The sequence below is a fragment of the Hyperoodon ampullatus genome (genome assembly GCF_949752795.1).
Source record: "Hyperoodon ampullatus genome assembly, chromosome: 11".
Lineage (NCBI taxonomy): Eukaryota > Metazoa > Chordata > Mammalia > Artiodactyla > Ziphiidae > Hyperoodon > Hyperoodon ampullatus.
This window is the reverse complement of record NC_136924.1, coordinates 34,374,349-34,399,397: the sequence shown is the minus strand read 5'-3', so window position 1 is coordinate 34,399,397 and position 25,049 is coordinate 34,374,349. Positions and strand designations below refer to the sequence as shown.

At 54.9% G+C, this 25,049-nt stretch overlaps 1 protein-coding gene across 1 annotated transcript in view; it reads left to right on the top strand.

Annotated features, from left to right (window-relative positions):
• Nucleotides 1-2,242: 2,242 nt before the first annotated feature.
• IL2RB (interleukin 2 receptor subunit beta) overlaps nucleotides 2,243-25,049 on the top strand; it is a gene marked incomplete at both ends in the record, with an annotated part of 30,502 nt that continues 7,695 nt past the window's right edge. Inside the window, 11 exons of the mRNA XM_079714900.1 lie at nucleotides 2,243-2,518; nucleotides 4,282-4,512; nucleotides 14,622-14,689; nucleotides 15,748-15,905; nucleotides 15,951-15,998; nucleotides 17,776-17,877; nucleotides 18,083-18,205; nucleotides 19,060-19,180; nucleotides 19,809-20,004; nucleotides 20,840-20,914; nucleotides 23,596-23,701. Coding sequence (XP_079571026.1) covers nucleotides 2,243-2,518; nucleotides 4,282-4,512; nucleotides 14,622-14,689; nucleotides 15,748-15,905; nucleotides 15,951-15,998; nucleotides 17,776-17,877; nucleotides 18,083-18,205; nucleotides 19,060-19,180; nucleotides 19,809-20,004; nucleotides 20,840-20,914; nucleotides 23,596-23,701 — 1,504 coding nt within the window. The remainder of the gene's footprint in view (nucleotides 2,519-4,281; nucleotides 4,513-14,621; nucleotides 14,690-15,747; nucleotides 15,906-15,950; nucleotides 15,999-17,775; nucleotides 17,878-18,082; nucleotides 18,206-19,059; nucleotides 19,181-19,808; nucleotides 20,005-20,839; nucleotides 20,915-23,595; nucleotides 23,702-25,049) is intronic.

The window sequence follows — 25,049 nt, the reverse complement described above, 5'->3', positions numbered from 1 at the left end:
TCTCCTGCCTTGTTACTTTATTTAGATCAAATCTTGAAAGGTTTAGAATCAAATCACATGAACTTACTCTTATCATTTGATACTAGGACTGTCCTGAAAATTCAACGTGACAGCCATTGTACTGACATGCTCCCTTAGTTATAGTTATGTGCATGTTTGTCCTACCCCCTTACTAAGAGACACTTCCTTGAGTTAGACAGACTTCAGGTCCCACACGTCCTGTAACTCCCCCAGTGCCCAGCACGGTGCTGCCAGCAGGTGCTCAGTAAATCCCTGTTAGGTTAATGAAGGGATGAATAAACACCTTCTCAACCCAGTGCCAAGACCTTCCTTCTTCCATCCTTCCAAGCTTCCCTCTATTCATCCCTCCATCCCTCCCTCTATCCATCCATCCCTTCATCTGTCCTTCCATTCATCCCTCCCTCCCTCCCTCCATCCCTCCCTCCATCCTTCCCTCCATCCATCTATCCCTTCATCTCTCCCTCCGTCCACCCATTCTTTCAACAAATACAATTTGAGCACCTACCCTGAGCCACACATGGCTTTAGGTGCCAGAGAAGCCATGGGTCTCCATGGACTTGACCTGTGACCTTGAGGAGCCATAATCCAGCCAGGAGGACAGACCCCAAACAAATCCTTCACCAGTGCCCAACCAATTATAAATGAGAGCAAATGCCTGGCGGAGAAGGGCAGGTGCTGGGACTGAACAGGCCCGTGTCTGCTTTAGGCAGGGTGGGGCTGGCCCGGGAAGGCTGCAGCAGGAGCTCAGTGGGAGCGTGGATGAGGGTCAAGGCAGGGAAGAGCGTTGAGCCCTCCAGGAGTTGACAGGCAGCCAGGGGCAGGGGCAGTGCGGCTGGGTCTTTCAGGGCAAGGAGGTGAGGTTGCATCACAAGTGCAGTGGGAAGCCTTTGGGGGCTTTTAAGCGGGGACAGGACATTATCTGATTTTCATTCTAAGAGGACAGCAGCTGAGGCCAAAAGCATGGCAGTGGTACTTGGGAGGCAGAGGCATGGCCGGATGAGCAGGACAAGGAAGATGGAGGGCCGAGAATGTGGATGGGGCCAGGAAGTGCAGGACTGTGAGTCCTCGACACTCAGGGGTGGTTAGGGTTGGAGGTGGAGGTTTCGCCTTTCCCAGGGCAAAGGGAAGGAGATACAGGAGGAGCAGAGGGTCGGGGCCTGGGGCTGTCTCAGGAACCCATTTCTGCTCTGTTCTGACTAGAGGAAGGTGAGGAACCACCTGGGTTAAGTTCCCTGCTCTCAATCTGAGGGGTAAGTGGGATGAAGGAATCTGGGAGGCTGGAGGCCAGGGTTTAAACCTCTGCCATGCTGTGTGTCCTCAGGCTGATAGCTGTCTCTCTCTGGGTTCAGACTCGTCATCTCTACAGGGAGAGGATAGACCTGAGAGTCTCCAAGATCCCTTGCAGGTCACTGCTCTTGGCTTTCCTTGGGCTTACCTCATGCTGCCTTCCTGGAATCGAGGGACCCTGCTTGCTTCCCCCTCTTATCCTGTGGGCACCTGGAGCACCCAGAGAGGAAGCAGTCACTGTCTACTTTGGGCCATTCTCCTTGCTTTCACCCCACCTCCCTCCTGCAGAACAAGCCCGGTGTGGAGGCTGGGGAGAGGCACGCATCGCCCTCTGGTGGCAACTTCTGGGCCCACATGTCACCGTGCCCTGCAGTGTTTTAACTCAAGCGTTTTTTGTTGTTGTTGTTTTTGTTTTTTAAAAAATATTTATTTATTTATTTGGTTGCATCCGGTCTTAGTTGTGGCAGTCCGGCTCCTTAGTTGTGGCTTTCCACCTCCTTAGTTGCGGCATGCGAACCCTTAGTTGCGGTATGCATGTGGGATCTAGTTCCCTGACTGGGGATGGAAACTGGGCCTCCTGCATTGGGAGCACGGAGTCAACCACTGCGCCACCAGAGAAGTCCCAACTCAAGTGTTCTTAAGGCATTTATTAAGCGCCCTTTGTGTGCAGAGTACTGAGGCAGGTGTGGAGGAGGTGGGCAGTGAGGGGGAGGGGGAAGGAATCCTGCGTGTGTGCTCAGAGCTCAACTCTAGAGTCGCCGACCTGCCCTCAGATCCTGATTACGAGGAAGTCCTGCGTGTCCTCATCTCTACGTGGGAGCCATGGTAGAGGGGGCTCCTGTGGTTGCAATGGGCATTAAATGGCATCGTGCATGGAGCGCGTATCAGCCTCACTCCCGGCCCAGGACACACAGGCTGTGTTTATTACACGCACATGCTCGGGGCCTTCGAGAGAGACTGCCGTCAAGAGGGGTGCACTGCTGTGTGCGTGGACACGCTGGCCTCGGGGTTCCTCCAGGCAGGGTGGAGCTCAGCTGCTGAGGAGCCCCTTTCCAGAGCCGGCCAGTGCTCTGGTGGAGGGTCCCCCAAGCAGCTGCTGTGGGAACGGATCCCCCAGCTGTGCAGGTCCCCTGCAGATACACTCCTGATTAATGGCGGCATCTCCAAGGAGCCAGGACTTCAAGGGCCTAAAGGTGCGGTGGCCCGTCTGGTACAGCTGATGCCTTGGGTGTATGAGGCATCCCTCACTCCCCAGGTTGCGGCAGGGCCTGCTGGATCTGCATGGCTCAGGTGTGCTTCAAGGAGACCCACCTGTACACAGGCGTACTGGCTTGAATAACTACATCTGTGTGCACACCAGAGATGGCCTGGCTCTTCCCCTATGGGAAGGAACGACCTCATCAACACAGGGGGAATTCAGGAGAGTTTGGGCATTCTGGGTGAGATGCTGTGGAGGGGAGCTTGGCATCAGATGAGGGTTGGACTGGGGGATGCTTAAAGCTCTGGGCAGGGAATTCCTTGGTGGTCCAGTGGTTAGGACTCCAAGCTTCCACTCCATGGGGCGCAGGTTCGATCCCTAGTTGCAGAACTAAGATCCCACATGCCGTGAGGTGCGGCCCAAGCAAACAAACAAACAAAAACAAAAACAAAACAAAGAAATATTTATTAAAAAAAAAAAAGCTCCAGGCATCTGCTTCAGCCACAAGGGCCGCTTTACACCTGTGTCTACTGCCCCCTCTGCCCCTTTGCTCAGGCTGGTCTCTGACCCTTGCCCTGTGTTAGACATTTCAGCCTTCAAGGTCTGGCTCAAAGCTGCCTCCACCACGAGGCCTGCCCTGAAAAGGCAGCTGCACGGGGACTGTCTGAACACCTCCAGTTAAAGTTATACTCACCCATGTGACCATTTCCTGTCTCCCGTCTCCTCAACTAGGCCCTGGACCCCCTGAGGCAGACTTGAATCTTGAACATCTTTTGTAGCTGCCCTAACTCCCAGCCCAGAGCTGGGATGATACAGATGCGTGATGAATGCTCCATGCAGATTGTTAGGTGTTCTTACCTCCTGTGCCTGGGAGACTCAGACATGAGTCTCAGACATGATTCAGACTCTCCCTGGAGAGGCAAGGTGAAATGGTGGGAAGGCTGGAGTGGGTTCTGGAAGGCCAGAGCAACACAAACAGGACAGGTACTGAATGGCCAGCAGTGCCTGGAATTCCCATTCCAAAGGCAGTGACAGCCCAGCAGTTAGGAGAGTGTCCTCTGGAGCCAGATGGCCTGGGTTCAGGTCCCAGCCCTGGCACTTACCACCTGTGTGGCCATGGGCAAAATATTTAACCTCTCTGTGCCTTAGTTTCCTCATCTGTAAAATAGGATCATAAGAGTACCTACCTGAAAGTGCTGTTGTCAGGATGAAATGAGTTAATACGATGCTTCTCAAACTTCCATGTGCACAGAAATCACCTGGGGACCTGGATAAAATGCAGATTTGGACTCAGTCTGGGGTGGGACCTGAGATACTGCATTTCTGACAAGCACCTGGGGATGCCGGTGCTGTCGGACCTCAAACTGCACTTGGCATATTCGGGAATTAATACCTGTAAACTAAGAACAGGGCCTGGAGCATAGTAAGGAGTGGGGAAGCGTTGTCAGCACTGTTACCTGGCACCTCTCAGGGAAGGCTTCTAGAACTTTCTGCCCTCTTTCAGCTCACCTTCTCGGTGCTCTCCTCTCTGGAGTCTTGGTGATGCTGGAGCCCCTGCTGTCTGAGGTGGGCTGTTCTGAAACTTCTTGGTGGTCTGTGCTCTGGGCACCGAGAAGGGACAGGTGTTGGAGGGCAGGCAAAGGGCAGTTTCAGGAGAGAGCTGAGAAGGAGGCAGGAAGAGGGCCTGGCGGCAGGGCGGCTCAGCAGGCCCACTCACTCGAGTGTCCGGGCTCGCCCCGGTGTGAACTTCACAGCCTAAACCACATACCTTGCAGCTTCCCCTGCCCCCTCTGCTCCTGCCGCCCCCTGCTTCCTGCGAGAAGGGCACAGGTGGCTTCAGCCAGGGGCCAGCAAGACTTCTGGGCTGGAACCACAGGCCTGAAGCCCTCAGCCACTTCCTCCTGAAGGAAGTGTCCCTTGGCCTCTTCCTAGCCCCGCTCCCCTGCCTCTGGGCCCTGGTGCACTGGCCAGGCCTGATTGGTCCTCGAGCCCTGGCTCAGGCAGGGGTAAGGCTGGGGTTCCTAGGTGCTTCTGAAGAGGTGGAGGTTGGGAGATGGGGGAGTGAAGAGACCGGGGGCAGGTGGTGTAGAGAGGGAATCCTGTGCTGGGGGCCTGGATGGCCGAGTGTCTGACTCGGCTCTGCCTTTAAGAGCTGCCCCTCCCTGAGCACCCTCATCCCACAGTCTTTGTTTTCTACCTCCCAGGGTTGTTTCCAGGGGTCCCATGTGGCGACCTATGAAAAGTGGGTATACAAATCACCTTCATCAGTCAGGAGTGGGTGAGGGCTTCCGGGCGGGTACAGTTGGTTGCTGCCCAAGTTCCAGTTTAGGTCATTTCCCGGAGAGCATCTCCAGGCCCCCAGGAATGAGCTAGTCACAGCGTTCCTCCGGCCTTGCCCCGAGAGAGGGTGACGCAGCCTGGGGCCCTTCATCCTCTGCTGCTTTCAGGTTGGCTCATGAGCTCCCTGGGGCCCATGAGATCAAGGTCACTGGTTTAAGCCACGTGTAGGGGAGGAGGTAAACTTCCCTCCTTTCCACTCAGGCGGCCGCCCTGACCCTGCCTAGTTCTCTCCTAAGTGGGGGGCTTCAGGGTGGGTGTGCAAAGCATCCTCATGCCAGGAGCCCCTCCTGAGGGCTGAGAAGAGTCTCTCCCACCCCCCGCCTCCCCCCACCCTGCCCACCCCTGCCAGGGAAGGAAGATGCCCAGTTCAGATTCCTCCAATCAGAGGATGCCTTTCCTGGAAGAACTTGCAGGATCATCTGACCTGATCCCATTCTTGTAGGGCTGGGAGGCTAGGAAGCTGGGTCCAAAGAGGGGAAGCCTGGAGCCTTTGGTTCTTGCTTGTTTAGCATCGTCTGGCCCCTGTTTCTGGTAGCAGCACCCATTTCTCTTTGGAGATTACCCTCCTGCATTAGGTAAGGCCTTGGTCAATCTGTCAATCAAGGTACCCCATCCAGCCTCTCCAGACAAGGGGTGGGCATTTGACCTCATCACAGCCAATGATGCTCTTTGAATTCTAGTGGAATGAGGCCAGGAAACAGCTGGATGTTGGTGCCTTGGAGGCAGCTTTGCTGCCAGGCCTCCGCAGCCGATCTGGAGTCTGCTCCCCGAGGGCCGGGTCTTCAGCTGCCTCCAGAGCCTGTGAACCACTCCTTCCAGAGCCTTCTATTTCTGTTTCACCCAAGTTAGCCCCAGCCTGTTCCTGTGGTCTGTAGCCCCAGAATAGTGATTACCGCAGGGAAGGACATGCGACTCGGGAGCTGGGGGCACGGCTGGGACCCAGGTCTCTAGACTCCCAGCCAGTGTTCGTGTCCCCTGGGAGGAGCCCCTGGCCTGGGAGAAGCGGCAGGGCTGAAATGAAGTGGAATCGAAGAGAAGATAAGTGTGTTCTCAGCTCTGGCCCAGTTGGTGTTGGGCCCGGGGGTTTGTGGTTTGACTGCCGGGCAGGATGGGAGGAGGCGCGTGGAGGCGGGAAGGGGTCAGCTGGTGCTTGAGGCTCCCCGCCGCCTTCACATGTGCCCAGCACCCCTGGCGCGTGGTAGAAACTCTGCTCTGGGTGGGGATGAGGGGCGCAGGCCCCCCAGGGAAGGAGGATCTGGTAAACAGAGCATGCGCTGACCTGCTTCGGGTAAGCCAGGGTGGGTTTGTGCCTCGGGGCAGTGGGAGGACTCACAACGGGCCACGTCTAACTCACCCCGAAAGTGAAACCAGACACCCACCAAACACAGGGGCCTCTGCTAGTTCTGAAACCTCCGGCAGGCTGTCTCTTTATTAACCAGCACCCAAAGTGGAAACCAGTCAGCGAGAGAGATTCAAAGTCAGCCAGCCAGCTGGGGTGTGCATGGGCCTCCCAGGCCTTGGAAGTCAGGCGTTCAATCACCGAGCCAGCCAGGAAGACATCCAGCTGCGAGCACCTCTTTAGAATCACGTACCACTTGAGAACACGAGGCAGGTTTTTGTTTTAGACCCTCCTGTGTTGCTCCTGAGACCCAGTGCACACGCCTGGCCATCAGGCCTGTGTTACAGTGAAGACCTTATTCCAAGGGTCACAGCAGAGAGAAAACCCCGGGCAGACACACTCTCTTGTGCCCTCTTGCTCTGTTCCCACCTCGCCATCATCCAGGCTGGTCAGCCCTAGCTGAAGGCTGAGGTGGGGAGGGGTGGGGGGCTGGTAATTAAAGACGGTGTCGAGTCTTAATCTGCTTGCTAAGTGACTGTTCCTCCCTGCCTGGCTAAAGCACCTGTGTCAGTTGGGAATCTCAGGTACAAACCGTAGAGCCCAAGCTGGCCATTTTCATTAGAAAAGCATTCGATTCAGGACCTTCTGCAGCTCAGGGATCTCTATAAACCAGGCTTGGAGGGGTGCAGCATCCGAGATGTGATGCTCTGATGTCACCCTCACCAGCATCCTGGAGTTCTCTGCCTCCTCACCGGTATCCCTGGCTCCCATCCCGAGGTCTGCAGTGGAGACTCCTGATTGGGCGAGCCCAGTGACGTGCTCACCGCCCCACTGCAAGGGAGGCTGGGAAAGTAAAGCTTGGGCTTGTTGCTTGGGACCCAGGGCTCCTAAAGAGGTAAACACCACAAATACAGGAAAGGTTTGCAAAGCTGCCGTGTGACCACGGTGAAAAATAAATATCCGGCCAGTACCTGAGAAGAAACCTCCCCGACAGAGGGTCCTTGTCAGCCCTCAGCCTCACCCCTCCCTCTGGAAGTCCCCTTCCTCATACTTTGTGGTCAGCGGTGTGTTCTGTGCGGCAGGCCTGGTGGTGGTGTTTTGCTGTGGGTTGAAGTTAGAATTAATGACCACTATTTTAAGTGAGAGAATTTCACATTTAAAAAAAAAATCACAATTTTCCGCTTTTTTTGAAAATTGAGAATTTTCTGGCAGTATTGAGCCAACGTTCCCATCTGCCATCTCCCATATAGATGGAGTCCCCAGTTTGTCATGGTCTCTATCTGCCAGCCTCAGGCTTCAGTTCCTGTCTGGCCCCCATGGCATCTGAGTTGTGGTCCCCCACCCAAACCCATGGTGAGGGAGAGATGAGGCTGCCTCCCTCACCCAAAAGTCCTTGATGTTGGGAGGCCAGGAGAGTCAGATGTATGTTACTTAATTGCCGATTGTCCAAAAACTCCACTTGGTCTCTGATGTCTATACAGTCCAGTAGGGTTGGCTATCGAGAGGGCCTGCGAACCTGTATGAGTAGAAACGATGTCAAAGGAAGCCTGTTTTAAGCTTGGTGGAGCCCTCGTGGGAGCACACAGCAGGGGAGGCTTCAAGCTGCAGATGCAGGGGAATAAGGACAGGGCCTCCCCCTACCACCACGCTTCCCCAAGTGCCACCCAAAGGGGCCCTCTTCCACGAATCCTTGATGCTGGCCCAGCACCTTCTGAGGCTTTGCACTTGCCTGGAGCTCCCCTTCCTCGGGCTCAGTTTGGCCCCTTTGTTCTGAAGGAGACTTGTGGTCTTTTCTGCATCCTCATGTTGGCCGTTTCAGGATATGCCAAAATATAGTTGGAGGTGGCAATGAGACCGACATGCCAGGATGCCAAGAGTCAGGGACCAGGGGAAGATTTCACAGTCTCTCTCTGTGATGCTGGGCCAGGCAGTACCCAGATCTAGCCCACCTTGCACCTGCCCACAGCCTGAAGCAGCATCTTCACTGCTCAGGAGAGTTCAGGGTCCCCATTCTCTAAGGGGGTGGGGAGTCTAGGGTCCCTGGCCCTGGAGCCAGGCTTGACTGGGTGCATCATTCCAGAGCTGGGGTGAATTTCTGACCCCATTTACTGCTCTCCTCCAAGCAGATGCTGCGGGCAGTGCCGACAGCCAGGCACAATCTCCGTAACGGGACATTTAAATTTTTTCCGATTCCTTAATAAAAACACCAAGAATAAAAAAGCAAGCAAGCATAACCTGTAGATAGAGAGGAACTTCTCACAGACACTTTGCAAACATCACACGTCCTCTTTCCTCGCTGCAACACCTAGATTGTCTTCTGAGAAAGATCACAGATCTTGGTGAAACCTGCTTAAGAATAAGAACAAGTGAAAAGATCTTTTTCTACCTGTTTCTCACGGGAAAGGGGGAAACCATTGCAGGTGCTGTCAGAGGGTCTTTGGAGCTTTCCTGACTGTCCCCATAACAAGACTCTGGCCTGGCAGTCAGGAGATGGGGGCTAGGAGTCAGCGTGACTGTGGACAAAACGCTTCCCTCCCTGGGTGCCATCGGCACCGGGACGTGGCTCCTGGGCCTGGTGACTCCAGAACATTTTCAGGTTCCTCAGGAGAGCTTGGAAATAACCAGGGGTAGTAGGAAGCCTGGTGTTTGGGGAGCCCTGAGGGGAGCTGCAGCGCCCACCAAGGGTCCCACACATTTACATTTTAGTTTTGGGTCTAATTTTATTTATTTTCTTAAATAGGTATTATGTTCCTGTGAAACAAAGTTCAAAAGGGACAAAAAGTTATTCAGGAAATTTCCCTCCCCTCCTCTGCTTCCTGGGTCTCCCAGCTTCCCTCCCTGAAGGAAAATGCTGCTACCAGACCCTAGGAATTCGTTCCAGAACAACTCGGTGCACGTGCATGCCAGGTCGCAGACACGCTCACATACACAACACACGCTCACTTGCACACACATTCTCACAAACGCACAATAGGCGCACACCTGCACTCCCCCTCACGCCCGCAGACGCTCACACACAGACAGGCTCACTTTTACACCCGTCAGGCACTCACACCTATTCACCCTCCCCTACACTCACACGCACCCTTATGAATGCATGCACACACGCCCATAGGCTTCCCTCACAAACGTGCACCCACACCCTGGCACACGCCCTCTCACATTCACACACTCACTCATGGTTACCCCCGTCCTTCTACACGAGCACGGGCCCACTACACACTTTGAACTGATCTTGGCTTCTTCTCACCCGGCTACACATCCTGGGGATTGTTCCACGTCAGGAATGGAGAGCTGTCCCTTACTTTTTGTCATGGTGACCCTGTATTCCACCAGGTGGATGTCTCTAATTTCCTCACCAACAGTCCTCTGGGGCTGAAGGCTTAGGCCACCCCCAGGCTCGTTACTGTGTGAATTCCTTTGCCCACTTTTCCCACGTGGCACCATCTCTCTGTAGGGTGAGTCTGAGACGCAGCACTGCTGGGTCATGTGCTGGAGACATTGGTAGATGTTGTCAGGCTGCCTCCCAGAGAGGAATGCCAGCAAGGCAGACCACCCTTGTGGCTGGTTCTTCCCGGCAAACCTTTTGAAACTTCAACTATTATTCCCTGGGTTGTTTCTAACTTGCTGTTTCTGGATCCTTTAGGCTACTAGAGATTTAGAAACCTTGGTTCTTTTCCTTTTTTACTTCCTCCTTTGCATCTTGACACCTCTGTATGTCAGGTCATTTTCTAGGCTCTGGGGCAATCTGGATGCATCAGACATGGTTCCTGTTCTCAGGGAACTTCCAGTGTAGACACATGAACAGAAGGTCGTGACATGAGATGAGGTAACTGTCGTGTGCATCGAATCCGACCTGGCTGGGGTGGGGGATCTGGGAAGAGCTGGTTTTGAATCGGGGAGTTGAGAGAGTCCAGAAGAGTGGGGTGGAAATGGGGTGACCCACTTTGTCCCAATGTTAGCACTGAGAGTCCCATGTCCTGGAAACCGCTTTGGCAAAGTGGGACAGCTGGTTCCCTGGAGCTGTGCTGGTGAGGAACCAGAACAGGGAATGAATTTCTATGTGAACGTCATGGTTTGCACGAGACATGAGTCGCTTGGGGCACTGGTGTTGGAGTGGCCAGTGAACCGGGCCACTCATGGAGGAACACGGATGAACACTGGTATTCAGGTCTGGAGCCTGGGAGGCCGGCAAGCAGGTGACACTGGCAAAGCAGAGAAAGCAAGGGTGACAGCTTGGCAGTGGGGGGTGAGAGAGAGGAAGGAGCCACAGAGGAGGGTCACATTCTGGCTCCGGGACTGGTGGGTGGCATGTCCCAGGGAAAAGAGATGGTCTGCAGGGGGTTGGCTGGGAGGAGAGCCCTGGGGGCAGTCAGCCAGCAGACTGCTCTTTCTCCTCTTGTCCTGCTCTGACCACTCTGCAGTTCTGACCTACCTTGTGCTCCCCATCTGATGTGAGGGGCACCCCACAGTCTGTGGGGTGGGGTGGACCAGGCTGAGGGCTGGATGCAAAATCATCCACGGCATTGCCTCCTGACCAGGGACTGGGACCCATATCTGGTTACCAGTGAAGCCTGGCTCTGTGGTGGTAGGACTTTCTCCAGCTGAGGAGTCAGCCACCTGCTGACTTTTGGCCCCTGGGAGGGGTGGGGCTCAAGGACTTGAGAGTGGAAGTGGGAGGGTCCGCCAGATACACAACTGTGCTGTCACGGCTGAGCAAGGCAGGGAGGGGGGCCGGCGGGGGGGGGTGGGTGACCCAGGAGATACTGGAGGTCTTCCTGATGGCAGAGGACAGTCACAGAAGAGAGAGTTAATGGTCCCTCCAAACCTGTTCTCTCCAGCCTGTGTACCCTCCAGGCACATTTCAAAGCCTCCTTTGCAGCTGGGTTTGTCATGTGACTCAGTTATAGCCAATGGGCTGTAAGTTAGAAGTGTCCAGGGCAACTCCGGGGAAGGGTCCTAACAAGTAGAGGATACCCTTCTTTGCTCCTTCCCCCATCTTCCAGCTGCAGGAATGCACATGTGATGGACGGAGCTTGAACCGCTCCCTTGGTCCACGAGGTAGGAGAAAGGTATTGAGGATGTCCCAGTAGCAAGACAGAGTGAGCTCAGGATCCTGATGACAGCATAGAGCCCTTCCAGCAGCTGTGGAAGGCCTGCCTCTGGATGGCTTTTATGTGAGAGAGAAACTCCTCTCTCACTTTAGGGCACTGTTCTCCTCTTCAGTTCGCAGCTGGACTCAATTCTAACTGGGACACTGTTGGAGAGTGGGAGGGGTGGTGGCAGCAAGGGAGATGAGGTGGTAGTTCGGGGGTCTGGGTTGGCACAAGTCAGAGTGATGACAGGGTCCCAGGGTGGGCCTGGGCCTGGGCCGAGATATGGAGTCGGACAGAGGGTCCCTGGGGAAAAGATTTTGCAGGAGTCCTGAAGTCTCCCAGGAGTTGTAACGCAGAGGAGGGGGAGGGGGCTTTTGGTAGGTGTCAGTGCTGAGGAGGGCATAGGGTCTGGCAGCCTGGCTTGATCCCCCAAAAAGGCAGCCCCATGATGGGTAGGTGGAAATGTCATGGTCAGGAGGGGACGCAGGAGCCAAAAGAGCCCACATGCACTTGCCCCATGGCTCCTGTGAAAGTGGGGTCTCTGCGCAGGCGTCGGGGCTAGTCCACAAAAGCTGAGGGTGCAGGCAGTTGGTTCACAATGGGACACAGAGGACACAGTGTGGAAGGTGCTGGACAGGCAGTTACAGGAACGAGGGGTTGATGCGCTTGGTGGTTTGGGTGCTGGGAGGGGAGGGGGCCTACTGGAGGAGGCTGGGTCCAACCCCTGGAACTCTGGAGACAAAGGTCTGGGCAGGCCTGAGTGGGTTCTGTCAGTCCCCTGCCGTCGGAGAAGTTTCTGGATTCCTCTTCAGGTCACCTCAGAAAGAATCTGATGTCCTCCATTCTAATCCTGGCTGGTTCTAATCCTGGCTCTGCCACATTCTGGTTGGGTGACCCATGAGCCTCAGTATCCTTGCCTGTAAAATGGGAAGGAAGGCGCTAGCTCTGTAGAGAGCAGGGGAGGAGCTAGGTGGGTATCAGTGTGTACACAGTGGGTAGAGTTGGGGAGCTTGGCATGCTTGCTGAATGGCAGTCATGCCAGAGCTGGAGGGAAGTTCAGAGATGAGTGCACGGCCAGTTCGTTTGGGATTTCGAGGCCAAGATTAAGAGTCTGGATTTTATTCTAGACGCACTGGAAACTACTGGAAGGTTGTAAAGGGAGTGGTGCGGTGAAATGACCTGATTTGAGTTTGGGAAAGATTGATCTGGCTGCTGAGTGGGGAAACAGACTGGAGGGATCAGCAGGGGGAGCCAGGAGGCCAGTAAGGGGGTCACCGTGGACCTGGCTGTGGGGAGGGTGGAGGCTGGGACTGGGGTGGGGACTGAATAACGCATTTGGTTGTCTCTGTCAGCTTGTTCCCCACCCAAGCCCTGGGGCCTCTCCCTGGCCTGCCCTTCCCAACCCCCTCACCTGGCTTTAACGTCCAGCTCAGGTACCTGCGGGCACTTTCCCTATTAGTCAGGGTAAAGCCCGCTAACTGCTGAAACAAGAGCCTCCAAATCTCAGAGGTCCAACACAATAAAAGTGTATTTCTTGCTCATGTGACTGTCCGATGTGGATTGTCTGGGGAGTAGGGGGTGAAGGTCTGTCCTTCAGGTGGCTCCCCCCTGCCCTGCCCTGCAGGGCTTCACTTCCTCCAGTGGGTTCTTGCAAGATAGGGGGAGGGGAGGAGAGGGGGAGGGATGGAGGGATGGAGGGAGGAACACCAAAGAGGACCAAACTGAGGTTTTTTTTAGGCCTGAAAGTAAACTAAATCACTTGCACCCACATCTCACTGGCCAGACTCTTGTCACATGGCCACATCTAACTGCAGGGAGGCTGGCATATAGAGTCTAGCTGATGCCCAGGCTGGAGGGGCACAGCGGGGTCAGGGGATACATTCCCACGCTGTCTCCATGCTGCAACCCACCACCCCATGCTCCACAGCTCTGAGGTTTCGGGGTGGGGGATGCAAAACGTGTGCAATGTTGAACTTTTCCCGGCTCTCCATAGCCCACCACCTGCCTCTCCACCTGAGGCATCCTAGCCTGGGTCCTTGGGGAAAAGCAGAGCCCCCAGGGCCTGAGTTAGAAGATTCTGAGTCTGGGGGCTGCCCCATTCATAGCTACACTTGCTGCACCCCGACACCCAGGGCACGTGGCTGCTTAGAGCCGCCTCCCCTTTTCCTACCCCAGCCTGCCTGCATGCTGCTCATAGAAGCAAGGCTGGCATCAGTCACCTCAGGCTCCTCCATGCCTGGCTTGGCCACTGGGCATCCTGGGTGCTCAGTAAATGTTTACAGGATGAAGGAGAGAAGGAGAGAGGGACAGATGGATGGAGGACGAGGAGCCTTGGGCAGTACATGCAGGGCGGGCCAAGGCCATCCCCATGGACAAAACCGTTACAAGCTGGGCGCGTGATTTCTGCCTTCACCTGGAGATGGATTTTTCTTTTTATTTATTTTTATTTTTATTATTATTATTATTTTTTGCAGTACGCGGGCCTCCACTGTTGTGGCCTCTCCCGTTGCTCAGCACAGGCTCCGGACGCGCAGCCTCAGCGGCCATGGCTCACGGGCCTAGCTGCTCTGCGGCATGTGGGATCTTCCCAGACCAGGGCACGAACCCGTGTCCTCTGCATCGGCAGGCGGACTCTCAACCACTGTGCCACCAGGGAAGCCCTCTTTTTATTTTTTATTGAAGTATAGTTGAGTGATCGCTTCTCGGCATTTTGGCTAGGATCAAGGGAAGTAGAGCTGATTTACAATGCTGTGTTAATTTCTGCTGCACAGCAAAGTGACTCAGTTATACACATATATACATTCTTTTTTATATTGTTTTCCATTATGGTTTATCCTGGGATATTGGATATAGTTCCCTGTGCTATACAGTAGGACTTTGTTGTTTATCCGTTCTGTATGTAATAGTTTGCATCTACTGACCTCAAACTCCCAGTCCATCCCTTCCCCTTCCCCTTCCCCCTTGGCAACCACAAGTCTGTTCTTGTCTGTGGGTCTGTTTCTGTTTTGCAGATAGGTTCATTTGTACCATATTTTAGATTCCACATATAAGTGATATCACATGATATTTGTCTATTTGTCTTTCTTGGATTTTTTCTTTATATGCATTTTTTAAAGTTTTAACTGAATTCATGAATTTGGGGGTGGGAAATACATATACGTGGTATAAAAGCGTCTACAGCGAAGAACGGCCTTCCTGCCCCTTCCTTACCTGGCTTTCCTCTCTGGGAGAACCAGCATTCCCCATTTCTTGAGGAGCTTCCAGAACTATTCTAGGCTTAATAAATCTCGTTTATTATTCCCATCTTTGTGGTGCCTCTGTTTATTACCCTCTCCTGCAGTCAGAAAGCCTTGCTGTAGGGGAGAGGAGAAGTGGGCTTATTGCGAGCCTACTACGCATGGTCACCAGGTGAGGTGCTTTACGCTCTCCTGCTGTTTGGTTCTCCTGACACCCCTGCAGGAACTGTTACCCCTCATTCTACAGGTGTGGACATTGAAACACAGGGAAGCAGGTCACTCAGCTTCCAAGCAGCCTCGAATCGGGTCCTGCTTCCCGCTTGGAAGGGAGTCAGCCTGATTCTCTCCTCAAGGTCTTCAATGCTGTTTTCTCACTTCTCTGCAGACAGAAACTTCTGCAGAGCTGTTCTTTCTACTCTCCCTCCTGCTCTCCCCATTCCCTTTTCTGAGAGAGACAGCAGCTCACAGGACAACCCCCGGAGGCAGAGTTTAAAATCAGGAGACAACAGAGCTGCTTCTTCTGACACTGGATGGAACCTCACGGGGTCCCTGGGCCTGTGACACTGCACATAGATAGACATGCACCTTTCCAAAGAGGGATCTGTCACTTTTAATCATTTAAAAAAAAAAAAAGGCCTGAACTGATCCCTCCTCCCCAAAAAGGAGGAAAAAGGGATTATAAACCATGACTTGAGAAGAAGAGGAAGGTTCTAGAATGTTCAATAAGTAGCCATCAAATTGTTTGCAAAGCCCACCAAACAGTCACCTCTGAATGCTAAACTGAGTAAGGGGCTTCCTGGAAGGCTGGGTGAAAAGGGAAGTCTCAGCGAGTTGGGGTGTCTTATCGCATGTCTGGGGTACACCTAAAGGGACATGTTTGTGTGAGGTCTGGGTGTTGCTGTGTGTGACCGGATGAAGGTCTCAGAGGCTTGAGGTGGCCTGTGAGGTGGAGTAGGAGGGAAAAGAAGGGGCCTTGCCCCCATGGGCTCCCGTATGCAGCAAGGCATCTATCTGAGAGTGAGAGACAGCATGTGTGTGAGGGCGTATACTCACGCCTCCTGCCGCAATACGCACAGTGCGCCCCCCCGACCCCCCATTCCCTCACCGCCCCCAGCGGAGGAGGGAGATCTTTATCTGGCCCCTGGTGCTACAGGAGTTTCAGGCTTTCTAACCAGCCAGATCTCCCCCGCCTCCCCACCCCAGGCCTTGCCCCCTCCATCCTCTGCACAGGAAGTGGGCTGGCCCTGGGGTTTTAGTCTGGCGGCTGGCCCCATCAGCCGTCTACTACCTGGGCCGAGGGAGCCGGAGCTGGGCCCTGGGGAGATGGCTGCAGTCCCAGCAGTGGAGAGAAGCAGAGAGACCACGCCGCAACCCCATGTCCCAGCTAGGTAAAGTCTCACCTTGCCCTTACCCTGCCCCTACCCGGTCCCCAGGTACCAGGGGCTCCCTCCTGGCCCCTGCCACCAGCCAGGGGGCTGGAGGTGAAGGTCACGGGGATGACTTTCAGCTCTGACTCAGATCCTCCAGAAGTTTCTGCCTGAACTCCCATCTGCCAGCCTTCACCCCCAACCTTAACTTAGAATCCCCCAGTGACAAGGCAGGCCCTGCTCTCATGGCTCTGGCTTGAGGAAAAGCTGGTCCCTGGTCCTAGGCTTTCCCTCCCTCCCAGCTCTCCCCCTGGGAGGCCGGGGGCTACTTGGGATGAGGGGCTTCCCCAGGCCCTGTGCTGGGCCCCCCAACCCAGAGGGGTGGGGAAGGAGGTGGGAGTCCTGGGAGGGGCAAGGCCAGCTGAGTCTCAGATGTGCTGGATGCCCAGAGGAGGTGTGGGATGTGGGTGGGAGAGATGTGGCTGACACCGGGAGGTGCCCCTGTGTAAAGGATACCTTAGGAAGCTGTGGGGCGTGGGGAAAAGAGAGGGATGCCCCTGAGACCTGGCTATGAAGTGAGTGTGCTGCGAGGTTTCTGGGAGCCCTGGGCTGGAGGCCGGACCCCTGGGTTCAAGTTCAGCTTTGTCCCTCACTTGGCTGTGTGACCAGGCAGGTCAGTAGGCTCTCCAGGTGCTTCCAGAGGGGATGGGACTCCATCTCTGGGGCTCCCTGCGGGTCAGGCTCTCCCTCCACTCCTGGGGACCGAGACCTCCCACCCTTAACTGTGTTTGGAGCTTCTGAGAAGCAGAGCCATCCCCAAGGGTCCCCCTACTCCCCCCACAACCAGCATCCCACGCCCAGCTGGGGAGGCGCCCCCAGACTTAAACAGCAAGAGGGAGCCCCGTGGTGGGGGATTTGGCCAGAGAGGATGAGGGGAGACGGGGTCCATCAAGGTCAGAGATCAGGTAGGACGTGTCTCCGGCTACCAAGCTCATGCTTCATGTCCTCCCCCAGGCGCCCTGTACCCTACATCCCATGATGTCAGCCCTGGCAGAGCCTCAGACTACAGCTGACTGAGTTCAAATCCCAGCTTTACCCCAAGAGGCTTAACGAGTACCTCAGTCTCCTCATCTGATAAAAGGAGTCATAATGGTACCTACTCATGGGGTTGCCGTGAACTTTAAATGAGGTAATATCTGCAAAGCGCTAATGACAGTGCCGGGCAGCGTGAGGGCTGAGTATTAGTCAGTATCACCGCTATCATCATCTTCATCTTCATCATCACCATCACCATTATCACCATCGTCACCATTGTTATCCTCTTCTTCTAACTTGACATCAGACGACCTGGGTTTGAGTCCCATCCCTTGGGCAGCTCTGAGCATTAGTCTTGGTATCTATCAAATGATGACAACATGCGCTCTCAGGGCTGCGGTGGGGACCTAGTGAGTCAGTAAGTGTGATCGGCTTTGCAGTCACAAAGGGCAGGGCACACGTGCGTGGGTGTACGTGAGAATCCACGATGGAAGGCACTGGGGACTCAGAGGTCCCACTTGCCCTCCCTGAGGCTGGGCCTCTTCCTTGCTCTGTGACTTTGAGCAGGTTCCTTAACCTACCTGAGACTCAGTTTCCTCCTCTGCAGGAGGGTGCAGCCTTGGGGACTGCTAGCAGCCCTCCTCACCCTGCCCCCCTGCATCCTCCTTGCGCTTTGCCCTCTTGGGGTTCACTGCTGCACTCTTTCGGCTATAGGTGGAGGGGAGCTCATTCTAGATGATGCTATTTCTCCTGCCCAACTCGCTTTGGCTGGGGCTGTGGTTTGGCCCTGACCTTCCTGTGATCTTGCACACCTTTGCCTCCACCCACCTCCTCTCACCCTGAGGCTCTGTGCCAGATCCTGTCCTGGTCCTGGCTGGCCCTGCTGGCGAGGGTCCGGCCCCAGGTGACACCCTCCAGGGGATCCACAAGGGCCCTACCCGAGGGCCAGGATCAATGAGTAAGGGGCACAGGGGTCTTGCTGGAGCCCCTTGCCTGGGCTCTGCGCCCTTTGGGGTCCCAACCCTGCGCCCTTTGCTATAGGGGGTTGGAGGGTCCAAAGAAAGAGGCAACCAGGTCCGCTCCGGGAGTGTTGCCCTGTGGGGATAGTGGGACGGGCAAGGAGGTGCCCCCGGGTACTTCTCTGGGCTCCTTTCCACACACAGGCCAGATGCCCACTGGTGGGCCAGGCCCCTGCCGGCCCCTGACTCCCCAGGGTGGGGATGGATACTGTGGGCCTTACCTCTGGGGCCAGCGCCTGGGACAGGGTCTGGGCAGGGCAGAACGATGTGAGGGAATGGGCTTTGGGCTGGAGCGCGGGGACCGGAATCCCAGCTCTGCCTCTTCTGCGATGGGACCTTGGGCGGGTTAACGGCTTGGAGCCTTGGTCTCCTCATCTGTGTAAGGGGACAATGCACGCACCCAGCCCCTGTTGCTGGGCAGATTACATAAGCTGGTGTACGGGAAGTGCCTGGCACAGGGTGGGTGTTCAGTCCCTACCCCCCACTCCACTCTCTCCACGAGTATTGCTGCGAGGTATTGTTGTGAGGCAGTCAGCACACGTTTATTGGACTCCAGGCAGTCTACTCTGGCTCAGATTCCACAGCTGCCTCTTATCCGCTGTGTGACCTTAGGTAATCTGCCTCACCTCTCTGTGCCTCAGTTTCTCATCTGAAAAATGGGGATAATGAGCGTATCTCCAGTAGATGCTCTTATTGCTGTAGTTAAAGAATTTAAAATAGAGCCCAGCATAGAGGAACCTCTTGACAAATAGCTTTGGTGTGATTAAGGGAGCAGCCAGGTAGAGAGGAGTGGGTTCTAATTCCAGCTCTGAGCTGGCCTCCCTATGTGGACGTAAGCAAATCTTTCCTCTTTCTAGGCCTCAGTTTCCCCAACTTTTGAACAAGGGGCTGGGCCTGCTCTGAGAGTCCTTTCAGCAATGACAACATGGGTCCCAGAATCTCAAAAGGGAAGGAAAGAACATGTATGGGATAGAGGGACCAACAGATACAAAGGCCCTGAGGCTGGCATGGTGGGAGCAGAGGGGTGCACCTTGAGAGGACAGGGCCCAGCCTGTCTCTTGGGCAGGGGAGGACGTGGCTGGGTGCTCACTCGTGTTCTCTCCCCTTCTTCCTCCATCCAGGGCTCCCTTCCCCAGCTCCCACCCGTGGATATGATGGCGGCTCCTGCTCTGTCCTGGTGTCTGTCCCTCCTTGTCCTCCTCTGGCCCCTGGCCATCCCTCGGACATCTACATCGGTGAACGGTGAGGACCCTGGCATCTGGACCGCTGTGCTTTCCCTCAGGGAGGAGGCCGAGGCCCTTCTAGAACCTCTTCCAGGACCCCTAAGCTCCATCTACTGGGGCAGGAGGCGGGGGCAGGGGGGCAGTGGGACCACAGACCAGGTACCCACCTTCTCCCTTGGCCCTCCACCTGCCCGCACCGCACCCACGTGCCCCTCCAAGCCGCAGGAAGACACTGTCTTCTTCTTCTTCTTCTTCTTTTTTTTTTTTAAGATGTTGGGGGTAGGAGTTTATTAACTTATTTATTTATTTTTGCTGTGTTGGGTCTTCGTTTCTGTGCGAGGGCTTTCTCTAGTTGTGGCAAGCGGGGGCCACTCTTCACCGCGGTGCGCGGGCCTCTCACTATGGTGACCTCTCTTGTTGCGGAGCACAGGCTCCAGACGCGCAGGCTCAGTAGTTGTGGCTCACGGGCTTAGTTGCTCCACGGCATGTGGGATCCTCCGAGACCAGGGCTTGAACCCGTGTCCCCTGCATTAGCAGGCAGATTCTCAACCACTGCGCCACCAGGGAAGCCCAACACCGTCTTCTTGTCTCTGGATTCACGAACCCCTTCTCTGCCTGCCAGGATTGACTACTTCCTCACCTGGTAGGTGCAGGAGTGTCGGGCGAACCCCAGAGGGCCATGGGCACCCTACAGCCAGCCACGCACGCTTCATCTTACCAGCAGATGCTTCCAAGCTCACGTGCTTCTACAACTCGAGAGCCAATATCTCCTGTGCCTGGAGCCAGGATGGGGGACTGCAGGTCACGACCTGCCACATCCATGCCCAGCCGGATAAAAGGTGTGTGTGGGGTCGACAGACAAATGTACAGGATCTCACGGAGGTGAGATCTGATCGTCACTGACTTTTAGACTATTGAAATCCTAGCTCTCAGACCCCAAGAGCTCTGCACTTTGAGAATCTTGGACTAATAGGACCCACAGACTCTTGGTGTCACAGGAGTCTGGAAGAACTCGGGGGTCGGATATTTAGACTCCTGGAACCTGAATGGCAGTGGGGCGTGCAGTCCAGGCTGCAGTGGAGGGGCTGGGCATGAGCCAGACAAGGTAGTTTGGGGACACTGAGCTGCTCACCTGCTATGCCGAGGCTGGACTCAGTGTTAGAGGCAAAGGGGGCAGCAGGGCGATCCTCAAACTTTTTGAGTAACCTGGGATTTTGACAGATGCCTAGGGCAGCTGTGGGGATAGGGAACTGGGGAGTGGCTGGGGAAACTGGAGACTGGGAAGGAGGTGGTGAAGTGTCACCGTGATCCAAACATCCTGGTGGCAGCCAACAGAGGTGGCTTTGGCTCCCAGGTGGATGGTGATTACAAGGGGCTCTGAAGGCCCCATCAAGGATCATCTTCACCCTAAACCCTCTGGGGAGACTTTGGAGGACTTTAGGCGGGGAAGGCCGTGTGTCCTGAACTGGTTTGTTTCTAGATCATTTTAGCCACTGTGAGGCCTGGCTGGGATGAAGAGGCAGGAAAATATGCTCACGAAGGGAGGTGGGCACGTGGGGGTTGGCATAGAGCCCGGGCACAGACCAGCAATGCTGCATGGGGACTCTCCCAAGGGCCAGCTCTGGGAGGGGGGGTCCCTCTTTTTCTTCTAAGGGGGTTCTTTTGTCTTGAAAGGCAGTGGAACGAATCCTGTGAGCTGCTCCCAGTGAAGCCGGGATCCTGGGCATGTAACCTCATCCTAGGACCCCCAGATGTGAGTAGCCATAGCTGAGGGGAGAGGCCAGGAGGCCGGTGGGTGCAGAGGGGGCGTCCTTCCGGGGAAGGAGCTGGGGCCCAGCAAGCCCAGTGGCCAGGGGCTGTGGCAGAGCCGGCTTCTGGGGCGGAAGAGGCAGAAGGAGGGAGGTGGCATCCAAGGAGAACAGAGGCCTGACCTGGGGGTCGAGGGATCTGAGGTACGTGAGGCATCGGCCACTCTGCCTCCGCTCCTGCTGTGTCCCCCGTGCTTTGTGGAGCCTGTGACACTCCTGGGTTCCTTATCAAGTGGGGAGAGCACCTACTAGTCATCATAACCTCCATATCCGACACCTCCCGAGGTCTGGGCAAGTACAGGGTGGGGTGGGGTTACCAGCGTGGACTGCACAGCTGGGCGGTCCGGGTTCCATCCCCGGCTCCAACGTATACCAGCTGGGTGATGTTGAGCATCTTCTGAGCCCCAGTTAACCCTTCTGTAAAAGGGAATAATAACGATCCTTGCCTGGTAGGGTTGTTCTGAGGATCAAGCGAATGCCACCCAGAACGGAACATGCACTTGACACGATTGCCAGGGGATCCTTACGACCGGGCGTGGGTACCAGCACTGTCCCCTTCTTACCAATGAGGAAACTGAGGCTCAGAGAGGTGAGGTCCCTGCCCAAGTCACATAACCAGGGAGAAGCAGAGCTGGGATTGAACCCAGGTCTGTGAGACCCCCGGCCTGAGCCTTTCAACCTTGCACTAGGCCGCCTCTCAAAGAGCAGGAGGCTGTGTCCATGTGGGTGTGCATCACATTATTGTCTGGCAAACCCTTCTTGGCAGCGGTGGGCACCAGGGATGCCCACACCACATTTTCCAACCCTTATCAGGTTCTATACATTCTCTAGGAGCAGGAGAATGTGGAGATGAGCTCACATGACACAGTGTGTAGCTGATAAAGGCAGAGCCCCTGGTACCAGATTGCTGTGCCCATCCCCTTGAGCTCTGCAGATGGTCTGGCTTCAGATCCTGGCCCCATCTAGCTGTGTGGCCTTAGGCAAGTCCCTCGGCCTCTCTGTGCTTCAGTCTCCTCACCTGTAGGATGAGAATAGTAATTATGTCCGTCTCATTGGGTACTGAGAAAATTAAATGAGATAATATACGTGAGGTGCTTAATAGAGTGCCTGGCACAGGGTCAGTACTCAGCAGAATGTATAATTGGCATCTTTGCAACAATGACAATTACATTAATAATAATACAGTAAGTCCCCTACATACGAACCTTCAAGCTGCAAACTTTCAAAGGTGCGTGTGTGCGTTTGCATGTCTAATCGTGTAAGTTAGGTCACATGTCTGGCGTACATTGTCACGTGTGTGCATCCTCTACAAGTGGTTGTGCTTTTTGCACTTTACTGTACCGTACTGTATAGAGTACAGTAGTACAGGATCTTTATTTCAAGCCCGGGATGCCTGGTGGAAGCAAGCATAAAAGCAGTGGCATGTAGCCGATTGTGTTAGTTGGGTACCTAGGCTAACTTTGTTGGACTTAACGAACAAATTGGACTTACGAACGTGCTCTCGGAACGGGACTCGTTCATATGTAGGGGACTTACTCTAATAATGTGATGGTACTATTATTATCTGGGAAAATCTGGCCCCCGCAGCAGCTGGTAGACGGCTGGGGCAGGGTCCTCGGGCTGGAGACAAAGCAGTTGTTCTCCCCTCCAGGAACTCTGACAATCAAGGTCAAGGTTTGCTTACAGTGGGCCCTGCGGCAGGTCAGAGGGGCTGTGCCCGGGGTCCTGGGCCTGAAAACACCACCCCGGACCCCGGAATGCAGATGCTAACAGAGCCTGCACCAGACCCTCCTCCTGCAGGGCTGCAGAGCTGCCCTCCGCACAGGGAGGAGGCCGCCGTAAGCTGTTCACTTGGCCAGGGCTACAGTCTCTGTGGGGCTCTGGATGCAGAGGCCTGAGTTTGCATCCAGGCTCCCCTGCTGACCAGTTGTGTGATTTGGGGCAAGTCCCTTAACCAATCCCAGCCTCAGGTTTCTAACCTGCAGTGTGTGGATGGACAGCTGTGAGCATCAGCCAGAGAAGCGCCTAAGGTACCTGAACAGTGCCTGCCCACAGGAGATGCTCGGTTCCTGGCCATTTCCTTCCAGAAAAGTGAGGGTGCGGGGCTGGAGAGAGATGGGGAGAGGAAGTTTTCACACTCAGAGCTATAATGCAAGCGTAGGTCCGGACCTGCACCTTCTTGGGGGCTCATCCTGCTTGCACACCTCTTGTGATGGGGAACTCCCTCCCTCCCAAGGCAGCTCACTTCACTTGGATCAGGGATTGACAAATTACTATGGCCCATGGGCCAAAACCAGCCTGCTGCCTGTTTTTATAAATAAAGTTTTATTGGCACACAGCCAAGTGCATTCGCTCTCATGTTTTTTCATGGCTGTTTTCACACGACAACGGCAAAGTTGAGTAGTTGTGACAGAGACCACATGACCTGAAAAGTCAAAAATATTAACTAACTGACCCTTTTCAGAAAGCTTGCTGAGCCCTGCCTTAGGCGGAGGGGCTCAGGGAGGGGATCCAGCTTGTCGCAGTCGCGGTCTCCCCTCCTGTCTTCCCCCGTCCTCATCCCAGCAGCCTCCCCGTCCCCGCACCAGCTGCTGGCAGCTACATCCCTGGCCTCCTTCCCTTGCAGTCTCAGAAACTGACCATAGTTGACGTCATCAGCTTGACCGTGATGTGCCGCGAAGGGGAGAGGTGGAGGAGGATGATGACCCAGAATTTCAAGCCCTTTGACAACAGTGAGAGAGGACTCCAGGGTGGGGCTGGGAGGGGGTTGGAGGGGTGGGCACCTCCCTCCCTGTCTCCTGCTCTGGGATCACCCTGCTCCATTCTCTCCCCATCAGCTTCCATGCCTACATCTGACCAACCCACTGCCCGCTGAACTTGGGATGAAGTCCCGGGTCCCTACTCTGGGGTTCAAGGCCACTTGGCCTGGCTTCCCTCTCCAGCACGCCTCCTCTCATGGCCTATATTCCTGCCACACCAAAGCCCAGCTCTCCAGATTCAAGTTGCCCATCCATGCCTCTGAGTCCTTGCACGCGCTGGCCCCACTGCTTGGAAGGCTCTTCCCACCCGGAAAATTCCCACTCACCCTTCAAGGCTCAGTGAAGAGTCACCTCCTCCAGGAGTCCTTCCCAGACTCCCCCACCTCTTTCAGGGTGTTTATGTCCTGGGTCTTTGCTGCCTGATTATGGGTCTGTCTCCCTCATTGGGCTGTGAACTTCCCTGAGGGTAGAGCCTCTGCCATCCCTATGTCTCCATTCTGAATACTCAGCATCAGGCTCGATCTGGGCAGTGCTCTGGGAAGGTTTGTTGAACAACTGCGTGCCCTGCCCCACCCCCAGCCTTCACCCCCTTCCCTTCCCGAACTTGGAGGTCATCTCTAGGTAAGAGACGGGGGCAGAGGGTGAGATCCAGGGTCCTACATGCAGCCCTGCCTTAATTGAGTGTAATCTGACTGGCAGATCATTTAACATGTCTGAGCCTCAGTTTCCTCATCTGTAAAGTGGGAATAACCAATTACCCGCTGCCCGTGGTTGCTGTAAGGAGTCTATAAGCCAAGACACAGAAACTGCTTAGCACATGCTCAATAAACATTTGCTTATTATTATTTGTGTGGTTCTACAGAGTCCCAGAAGTATAAAAATTTAGAACAATTGAACTTCAGAATCATACAATCTTACAATCATATAAGGTTGATGAGATAGAATTAAATAAAATAAATGAGATGATCCAGGTAAAACTCTCTGATCAATTCTGAGTGCAGAGAAAGGCTGTCTTGATTCATTCATTCAGCAGGTATTTAATCAAGGGCCTACCATGTGCCAGGTAATGTTCCAGGCACCAAGGATACCCGAAAGAATCAAGTCGTTGCCCTCAGTGAGCTCAGAGTCTGGTGGGGGAGACAGAAAATGAATAAAGGACCAGAAGTAGATGTTTAATCCGTTGGGTGTTGATAAGTGCTAGGAAGAGAAATGAAACAGGTAAGGGGGACAGAGAGTGGTGGGTGGTTGGGGAAGGCTTCTCTGAATATGTGATATTTGAGCAGGGACCTGCCAGTCTCCGGGGAAAGGGAACGCAGGGAGG